The sequence below is a fragment of the Taudactylus pleione genome, unplaced genomic scaffold (genome assembly GCF_031769625.1).
Source record: "Taudactylus pleione unplaced genomic scaffold, aTauple2 ptg000503l, whole genome shotgun sequence".
Classification (NCBI taxonomy): Eukaryota; Metazoa; Chordata; class Amphibia; order Anura; family Myobatrachidae; genus Taudactylus; species Taudactylus pleione.
This window is the reverse complement of record NW_028284905.1, coordinates 1,090,761-1,101,344: the sequence shown is the minus strand read 5'-3', so window position 1 is coordinate 1,101,344 and position 10,584 is coordinate 1,090,761. Positions and strand designations below refer to the sequence as shown.

General features: G+C 43.9%; 1 protein-coding gene across 1 annotated transcript; it reads left to right on the top strand.

Annotated features, from left to right (window-relative positions):
* Positions 1-4,277: 4,277 nt before the first annotated feature.
* LOC148501769 (speedy protein 1-A-like) lies at positions 4,278-7,057 on the top strand. Its single transcript, XM_088450025.1, has 4 exons — positions 4,278-4,295; positions 5,411-5,496; positions 6,314-6,473; positions 6,821-7,057. Exons 1-4 carry the CDS (start codon positions 4,278-4,280, stop codon positions 7,055-7,057), a joined length of 501 nt encoding a protein of 166 aa, XP_088306151.1.
* The last annotated feature ends 3,527 nt before the right edge of the window (positions 7,058-10,584 follow it).

Here is a 10,584-nt window from a genome sequence, read left to right as displayed (position 1 = left end):
GATTACTGGGCCTGATACAGGGAAGGACAGATGTACAGAGCGGGACACAAGCGGCTGTGCTCATCCCTCCATCTCTGATACATGTATCAGGCAGCTCCTGGCTGCATCTGCGATCCCAGCACAATGGGTACAAAGCATTCAGCAAACCCCTATAAAGCATGGTGGCAGAGTAAGCTCATCCCAGCACAATGGGTACAAAGCATTCAGCAAGCCCCTATAAAGCATGGTGGCAGAGTAAGCTCATCCCAGCACAATGGGTGCAAAGCATTCAGCAAACCCCTATAAAGCATGGTGGCAGAGTAAGCTCATCCCAGCACAATGGGTACAAAGCATTCAGCAAACCCCTATAAAGCATGGTGACAGAGTAAGCTCCTCCCAGCACAATGGGTACAAAGCATTCAGCAAACCCTTATAAAGCATGGTGGCAGAGTAAGCTCCTCCCAGCACAATGGGTACAAAGCATTCAGCAAACCCCTATAAAGCATGGTGGCAGAGTAAGGTCATCCCAGCACAATGGGTACAAAGCATTCAGCAAACCCCTATAAAGCATGGTGGCAGAGTAAGCTCCTCCCAGCACAATGGGAACAAAGCATTCAGCAAACCCCTATAAAGCATGGTGGCAGAGTAAGCTCCTCCCAGCACAATGGGTACAAAGCATTCAGCAAACCCCTATAAAGCATGGTGGCAGAGTAAGCTCCTCCCAGCACAATGGGCACAAAGCATTCAGCAAACCCCTATAAAGCTTGGTGGCAGAGTAAGCTCCTCCCAGCACAATGGGTAAAAAGCATCCAGCAAACCCCTATAAAGCATGGTGGCAGAGTAAGCTCCTCCCAGCACAAGGGGTACAAAGCATTCAACAAACCCCTATAAAGCATGGTGGCAGAGTAAGCTCCTCCCAGCACAATGGGTACAAAGCATTCAGCAAACCCCTATAAAGCATGGTGGCAGAGTAAGCTCCTACCAGCACAAGGGGTACAAAGCATTCAGCAAACCCCTATAAAGCATGGTGGCAGAGTAAGCTCATCCCAGCACAATGGGTACAAAGCATTCAGCAAACCCCTATAAAGCATGGTGGCAGAGTAAGCTCATCCCAGCACAATGGGTGCAAAGCATTCAGCAAACCCTATAAAGCATGGTGGCAGAGTAAGCCCCTCCCAGCACAATGGGTACAAAGCATTCAGCAAACCCCTATAAAGCATGGTGGCAGAGTAAGCTCCTCCCAGCACAATGGGTACAAAGCATCCAGCAAACCCCTATAAAGCATGGTGGCAGAGTAAGCTCCTCCCAGCACAAGGGGTACAAAACATTCAACAAACCCCTATAAAGCATGGTGGCAGAGTAAGCTCCTCCCAGCACAATGGGTACAAAGCATTCAGCAAACCCCTATAAAGCATGGTGGCAGAGTAAGCTCCTCCCAGCACAAGGGGTACAAAGCATTCAGCAAACCCCTATAAAGCATGGTGGCAGAGTAAGCTCATCCCAGCACAATGGGTACAAAGCATTCAGCAAACCCCTATAAAGCATGGTGGCAGAGTAAGCTCATCCCAGCACAATGGGTGCAAAGCATTCAGCAAAACCCTATAAAGCATGGTGGCAGAGTAAGCCCCTCCCAGCACAATGGGTACAAAGCATTCAGCAAACCCCTATAAAGCATGGTGGCAGAGTAAGCTCCTCCCAGCACAATGGGTACAAAGCATTCAGCAAACCCCTATAAAGCATGGTGGCAGAGTAAGCTCATCCCAGCACAATGGGTACAAAGCATTCAGCAAACCCCTGTAAAGCATGGTGGCAGAGTAAGCTCCTCCCAGCACAATGGGTACAAAGCATTCGGTAAAACCCCTATAAAGCATGGTGGCAGAGTAAGCTCCTCCCAGCACAATGGGTACAAAGCATTCGGTAAAACCCCTATAAAGCATGGTGGCAGAGTAAGCTCCTCACAGCACAATGGGTGCAAAGCATTCAGCAAACCCCTATAAAGCATGGTGGCAGAGTAAGCTCATCCCATCACAATGGGTGCAAAGCATTCAGCAAACCCCTATAAAGCATGGTGGCAGAGTAAGCTCCTCCCAGCACAATGGGTACAAAGCATTCAGCAAACCCCTATAAAGCATGGTGGCAGAGTAAGCTCCTCCCAGCACAATGGGTACAAAGCATTCAGCAAACCCCTATAAAGCATGGTGGCAGAGTAAGCTCATCCCAGCACAATGGGTACAAAGCATTAAGCAAACCCCTATAAAGCATGGTGGCAGAGTAAGCTCATCCCAGCACAATGGGTACAAAGCATTCAGCAAACCCCTATAAAGCATGGTGGCAGAGTAAGCTCATCCCAGCACAATGGGTACAAAGCATTAAGCAAACCCCTATAAAGCATGGTGGCAGAGTAAGCCCATACCAGCACAATGTGTGCAAAGCATTCAGCAAACCCCTATAAAGCATGGTGGCAGAGTAAGCCCATCCCAGCACAATGGGTACAAAGCATTCGGTAAAACCCCTATAAAGCATGGTGGCAGAGTAAGCTCCTCCCAGCACAATGGGTACAAAGCATTCAGCAAACCCCTATAAAGCATGGTGGCAGAGTAAGCCCATCCCAGCACAATGGGTACAAAGCATTCGGTAAAACCCCTATAAAGCATGGTGGCAGAGTAAGCTCATCCCAGCACACTGGGTACAAAGCATTCGGTAAAACCCCTATAAAGCATGGTGGCAGAGTAAGCTCCTCCCAGCACAATGGGTGCAAAGCATTCAGCAAACCCCTATAAAGCATGGTGGCAGAGTAAGCTCCTCCCAGCACAAGGGGTACAAAGCATTCAGCAAACCCCTATAAAGCATGGTGGCAGAGTAAGCTCATCCCAGCACAATGGGTACAAAGCATTCAGCAAACCCCTATAAAGCATGGTGGCAGAGTAAGCTCATCCCAGCACAATGGGTGCAAAGCATTCAGCAAACCCTATAAAGCATGGTGGCAGAGTAAGCCCCTCCCAGCACAATGGGTACAAAGCATTCAGCAAACCCCTATAAAGCATGGTGGCAGAGTAAGCTCCTCCCAGCACAATGGGTACAAAGCATTCAGTAAAACCCCTATAAAGCATGGTGGCAGAGTAAGCTCATCCCAGCACAATGGGTACAAAGCATTCAGCAAACCCCTATAAAGCATGGTGGCAGAGTAAGCTCCTCCCAGCACAATGGGTACAAAGCATTCGGTAAAACCCCTATAAAGCATGGTGGCAGAGTAAGCTCCTCCCAGCACAATGGGTACAAAGCATTCGGTAAAACCCCTATAAAGCATGGTGGCAGAGTAAGCTCCTCACAGCACAATGGGTGCAAAGCATTCAGCAAACCCCTATAAAGCATGGTGGCAGAGTAAGCCCATACCAGCACAATGTGTGCAAAGCATTCAGCAAACCCCTATAAAGCATGGTGGCAGAGTAAGCTCATCCCATCACAATGGGTGCAAAGCATTCAGCAAACCCCTATAAAGCATGGTGGCAGAGTAAGCTCCTCCCAGCACAATGGGTACAAAGCATTCAGCAAACCCCTATAAAGCATGGTGGCAGAGTAAGCTCCTCCCAGCACAATGGGTACAAAGCATTCAGCAAACCCCTATAAAGCATGGTGGCAGAGTAAGCTCATCCCAGCACAATGGGTACAAAGCATTAAGCAAACCCCTATAAAGCATGGTGGCAGAGTAAGCTCATCCCAGCACAATGGGTACAAAGCATTCAGCAAACCCCTATAAAGCATGGTGGCAGAGTAAGCTCATCCCAGCACAATGGGTACAAAGCATTAAGCAAACCCCTATAAAGCATGGTGGCAGAGTAAGCCCATCCCAGCACAATGGGTACAAAGCATTCGGTAAAACCCCTATAAAGCATGGTGGCAGAGTAAGCTCCTCCCAGCACAATGGGTGCAAAGCATTCAGCAAACCCCTATAAAGCATGGTGGCAGAGTAAGCTCCTCCCAGCACAATGGGTACAAAGCATTCGGTAAAACCCCTATAAAGCATGGTGGCAGAGTAAGCTCCTCCCAGCACAAGAAGATTTTAACTGTAATAAGACAAAATTCACTTACAAAGTTTTGTTTCTATGTTACATTACTTTCTGTATTACATGTATAGCATAATGAATACTATTATATGGGTAGCTATGTAGAAAGGCAGTTACCTATCAACCAATGAAATTCTGTCATTTTCCCCACTATATCCTGCAATATTATTACATTTCATGCTTTTCATTTCAGAATTACCTACAATCCAGCGTTTTCTCAGGAGGGATAAGAAAATGAGGATGTCTGACAAGGTATTTCCTTATTATTATTAGCCAGTACTTCTCTCACTATACAGCACTTTATAGGGGATTCCAACTTCATATGTTTTAGTGTTTGCTTTATCTCTCATTATGGAAGTTCCCCATGTCGCTCCCAGTAATGTACTTCCCAACATATACCAATGACTGTCTCTTCTGACATAAGGATCATTGTGTGTAAGGTTATCACAGAGGCATGCTAAGAGATGAGGGGGCTCTCATAGTAAAGTACCCCCCCCATACCAGTGTGGGCTGTGGTTGTGCCCATGTAGTGCCCCTCCCCATACTTGCTCCTGGCTGTACGGCCATCTTTCCAGCAATGTATCTGGCACAGTGACCGAGTCTTTGCTATCTGTTGTGGAGTCTCCATCTTTCCCAATACCTTGCCAGAAAGTTACGATGACCTGTGCCCATTATAGAACCACCACCGATTTATCTGCATCGTACTCATACACTTACTTACCTACATTACTTCATTTGAAAGTCGTGAGCGTTAATAAATGCGGAGTTTTATAAAAATGCCCTATAATATGAATTGGTGAGGGCACTATTGTGTGGCATATTATGAATTGGTGGGGGCACTATTGTGTGGCATATTATGAATTGGTGAGGGTACTATTGTGTGACATATTATGAATTGGTGAGGGTACTATTGAGTGGCATATTATGAATTGGTGGGGGCACTATTGTGTGGCATATTATGAATTGGTGAGGGCACTATTGTGTGACATATTATGAATTGGTGGGGGCGCTATTGTGTGGCATATTATTAATTACTGAATAGAATTATAAAAGGGTTTATATAATAAGCAGTGGTTCTATGTACATATTTAAATGCACATCAATAACTATATGTTTCAGATTTAGCAGAGCATCGCGCCCAAAATGTTGCCCCTCAAAATTATAATGTGCCCTCCTTGGTGGTCAGCACTCTGCCAAACAAATCCAATAGTGGACACTACTAGACCACATTTAGATCCTCCAAAACTACGCTCCCAATTCTCATAACCATGTTACCAATTTTATTCCCAACAATGGACAATAGTACTGCTGGTGTATGTATACACGCATTTCTCCATCTAATAATGTATTTGGTATTTCTATTCTAGTACTTACTGGCGATGGCTCTCATCTATTTCACGAGGGCCGGTCTCACTGTGGATGAATACACCGTCGGCAACTTTTACTGCGCACTGTAAGTATTTGAACTCATTGATTTAATCAGATGAGACCGGAATGCAAACTCTTCCAGAAGAACTAACTAACCAAGTCAGGGATCATTTACTCATCTATATATAATGTACTGCACTTCCAGACAATAAAGTTTTGTTTGTTCAAACTAAACATCACAAATTATACCGTAGCTATCAGTGTAACATCAGGACACAGCAATGTACTGACCAGTCTAATCTTTTATCACTGATTATCGTGGCAATATAAGTGTACGTATCACAGTGATTCAACAGTGATTTATCACCATGGCAGGTGAGCACCAATACCCAGCTGCCATGGAGAAAACAATCCATAGCAATAAAAGTTAGTTATCACTCTAGAGACCTCCGTTCTCCTCTGAGTATGTACATGGCCAGGTCATCAATATACCTGACAGAGTAATGTAAAAATACATTATCCCCAAAAATACTATTTATTTCTGGGGGAGGAACGATACACCCATTCTTTTAAAAAGATCAAGATGATTCTTTCTGTTACTGCCATCCTGAGATGGCGCTAACAAATTAGGAATCGTTTTGGATAGTTGATAAATGATATAATAGCTGGAGAGGAAATGATCTATGGAAATTTCATTACTAAATTGTGTTCAGTAAAGAGAGGCCCTTTACACCATTATGCCCAGAGAAGGGCTCTACCCTTCCACACCACAGTCTATCCATAGCCTTGTACTTGGCATACAAGGATCTGTGGAATACATGGTAGGTCCTCTGTAATACTGGTAATTTAGACATGTTTGCAGATGTGATGCTTATTATTACTGTGTTCTTCTGTTTCTGTAGCTTTCTGGCCAATCAAATGGAAGAAGATGAACTGTTCTATATAAGAATGTACGATGACATTTCTTGGGTGTATCCATTATGGTTCTTCCGGAAGAAAAAAGATGCATTTTGGGCCAGGATCCAGCGCCGCACATACGTGTCTCCAGAACAGCTGGAAGAGGTGAGTAATGTAGTAGATTAAGTTGATGGGTGAGAATGTCATGGATCACAATGGGAGTAATGTTATCTACATACTATATAATTATTGGGGCGATTTGTCAATAATCGGGTGATCGGCCTGATTTATGTTATAGTGTGTATGAACGATCGCGTTAGCGTTTTACAGTTAAAATGGTTAGAAAACATCCAGAAACGCATTCTTTCCATTATCCGATCTGTTGGTCAAGAACGAAAATCTCAGCCTCATTCTCCCGATATTATCACCATTGATAATTATGTAATGATGACTAAACCCCTATGTCCCTGACAAGTTGAATTATAATTTTCATTTTTAATGTTTTTACCTAGGTGATGAGAGGGGACGACCACTGGGCGTGGAGACGAGAGAGAAATGTCCACCTAGGAGGGGCTATAAGGCACTATCTGCCCTGTAACGCCATACCTGCCCGCCAAATGGCAGCTGAGGTCCCCAGGAATACTGTCACAGGACCACCTCCTGTGAGAGCAGAGGGACGCCCAGCTGCCAGGGTCCGCCTTGCTGAGGTGCCACAGAGGAGGTGGAGTGGAGGCTGTCGCTGCGCATAAAGACCCACACTGGCGAGCAGAGTCGGATTTAAACATCATGGGGCCCTAAGCAAGACACCGATTTGGGGCCCCCCTTCCTCGAACAATCCGTCTGACAAAGGATCCGGTGTGGTCTGAAACGCGTTAAGCCTGGCTTATTCTTTATCTGACTCAGGGGGACAATTGCTGGTACCGCTCATCATCAGAGGTGGCAGGGAAGGATATCAAGTGTATACCAAAATAAAGTGTCTGTGCTTAAATAGAAAATGACAACAAAATAACGTCTGGTATAGTTAAAAAAAAACATACATGTATTATATCCATTTTCATAGACAAATTTCACTGAATATACATATAGGGGTATTCAATATGGAACGAAAACTCTGTTTTTGCGATGTTTTCGCACCGATGACGTCATTATCGCAGGTTTTGGTTTTACACCGTATTCAATTTCAAAGACTTTTCGCAGGTTCAAAAAGTCTTTGAAAAAAAACGGGGATAACTTTTCACTGAACAGGTGGCGAAAAAAAGTGCAGAATTGGGGTTTAGGGTGCAGGCTTAAAAAAAAAAATAGCCTGCACCACTGGGAATGACATTTTAAAAATAACTGTGTCAGAAAAAGTTAAAAAAAAAAATTAGGGACACCCCAAAAAATTAATTAAAAAATTGGGGTGAAAAAAAAAAAATGGGAAACTATTGTTTAAAACTAGGGAAATAGGTTCAGGGCTATTCTGCAAGTATGCGGCAGGTGTATTCTAGAATAGATTAATAGCGGCAGGTGTATTCTAGAATAGATTAATAGCGGCAGGTGTTTTCTAGAATAGATTATTAGCGGCAGGTGTATTCTAGAATAGATTATTAGCGGCAGGTGCATAGTTGCAGAATTTTTAAAAAAATTACTTTAGGGACATAAAAATATGCTAGTACCCATTTTCATGTACCCCAAATTTGATGGGACCACTTAAAAAAAAAAAAAAAATAACCAAAGTGGTCTTCTGCATCACTTCTTCAATGTCGGGAAAAAAACACCTGCTGCAGCTATTTAAATCCCTGACTTTCATTTGCAGGCAAAACGGGGGTACCCATAGTGATCCCACATGTTTTTACAGCTTTAGGGGGGTCCTACAATTTATTCCAGGTAAATTTTGTTTTATTTCACCGATCCTACTTCACCGGGTCCCGTTTTCGTAGTTTTCATATTGAATACGGGTATAAACCGGGCGCGCGCCCGATACTTTATCCCAGGAAAATCTCCGATATGCAGCGTAAACTTCGACAGCAAAGATTACGTTTCATATTGAATACCCCTCTTAGATGGATAAATAGAAAAATAAAAATAGAGATAAAACAAAACTTGATAAAAATGGGTATAAAATCAGAATATAGATGAAATATATTATCATGAGATTTTAAATCTTCAAATAAAAAAAAAAATATATATATATATGTATAAAATATATATTCTATATATATATATATATATATTTTTTTTTTTTAATCTTATCCAGTTCTCATAAAGTTCATCATAGGCTGGTAAAGTCTGCTGCCAATGTGTTTTGTCACTCTCTGGCCTTCATCAAGTTTTAGGCAAATGTGGAAAAAATGATGCAAAGTGGGATTATAGTCAGGTGTATGATTAATCAATCATACCAAACAGGTGATAATGATCATAAGTTTCAGATGTAGGTTGAAAGACAGTCATTAACTGAAACAGAAACAACTATGTAGGACACTTAAAACTGGGTGAGGAACAACCCAACTCTGCTACAAAGGTGAGCGTGTTTCATGTCACAGATCATACATCATGGCAAGACTGAGCACAGCAACAAGACAAGCGGTAGTTATACTGCATCAGGAAAGTCTCTCCCAGACAAAGATTTCACAGCAGACTGGGGCTCTAAGATGTGCTGTTCAAGCTTCTATTGAAGAAGAACAAAGAAACGGGCAATGTTGAGGACCGCAGACGCAGTGGTCGGCCAAGGAAACTTAGGGCCCAATGCAGACCTGGATGCTAAGCCACGATCGCTCGCTATGCGTGATTGTCACCTGTCTGTGCATGCGTATGCATCGCAGTGCCCGTGCGTGAACCAGTCACTGAGATCGGGAATCGTGCGCTCGTAGCACAAAGACTGAGCGCTACTGTGAGTGACAGATAGCGCCGTTTCTTGGTGGTAACAGGGGAAGGTGCTTGTGAACAGGGGAGTGATGCTGTGAACGCAGGCGTGTCTGGGCGTCAAAACTGAGTTTTATGGGTGTGCATAATTAGCATGGAAGCGTCATTGTACACGTCACTTGGTTGGTTTTCAGCCTGCAGTGATCGCAGTGCTTGCGGTGGATTAGGGTCTACCTCAAGTGCTGCGTGCAGCTCCGATGGCTCTCAATGGTTCTGACTAATCAGACAGACAGATGACGTGTGCTAAGAAAAAAAGTGGGCGTCTTTATACCGGCGAATGCTCACTCTGCCATCGCTCTCTAAGACATAGAGGGCGTCCTTACCCCAGACAGTGCGATCGTGGAATTTGCATACCCGGCCCCTTTTGGATGCGAGCAATCACGGCTTAGCGTCCTGAATCGAACCCTTAGTGCATCAGATCAATGACGCATCATGCTTACTTTCCTCCGAAATGGGAAGATGCCCAGCAGTGCTATCAGCTCAGAGCTGTCAGAAACCAGTGGGACTCAGGTACACCCACCTAATGTTCGGAGAAGTCTGTCCAGAAGTGGAAGAATTGCTGCCAAAAAGCCATACCTTCAAAAACATAAAAACTGGGGTGCAGAAAAATGGCAGCAGGTGTTTTGGACTGATGAGTCAACATGTGAAATATGTGTCTGTAACAGGAGGCAGTTTGTTCGCCGAAGGGCTGGAGAGTGGTACAATAATGAGTGACCGCTGGCAACAGTGAAGCATGGTGGAGGTTCCCTGCAGGTTTGGGGCTGCGTTTCAGCAAATGGAGTTGGGAACTTGGTCAGGATTAATGGTGTCCCCAATGCTGAGAAATACAGGCAGGTACTTATCCATTATGCAGAACCATCAGGGACAATGACCCCAAACATACAGCCAATATCAGTAATGACTATCTTCAGGGTACAGTACAAGGAGTCCTGGAAGTGATGATATGGCCCCCATAGAGCCCTGATCTCACCATCATCGAGCCTGTCTGGGATTACATGAAGAAATGTTTGGAACAACCTTCCTGCCAAATTCCTTAAAAAACTGTGTGCAAGTGTACCTAGAAGAATGGATGCTGTTTTGAAGGCAAACGGTGGTCACACCAAATATTGATTTGTTTTATATTTCTCTTCTGTTCATTCACTTTGCATTTTGTTAATCGATAAAAATAAACTATTAACACTTCTATTCTTGAATACATTCTTACTTTGCAGCATTTTTTCCACATCTGCTTAAAACTTTTGCACAGTATTATATATATATATATTAGGGGTGTGCACTGGCCACTTTTCGTGTTTTGTGTTTTGGTTTTGGATCTGGATCTTTCTTCGTGTTTTGGATCTGGATTGGTTTTGCTAAAACCACCCTTCCGTGTTTT

What these genes read in the sequence shown, in the direction of transcription:
- LOC148501769 (XM_088450025.1), top strand. An exon ending in GGCAACTTTTACTGCGCACT is followed by an intron (nt 5,497 to 6,313) that starts GTAAGTATTTGA and finishes CTGTTTCTGTAG; the next exon opens with CTTTCTGGCCAATCAAATGG. An exon ending in CTCCAGAACAGCTGGAAGAG is followed by an intron (nt 6,474 to 6,820) that starts GTGAGTAATGTA and finishes GTTTTTACCTAG; the next exon opens with GTGATGAGAGGGGACGACCA.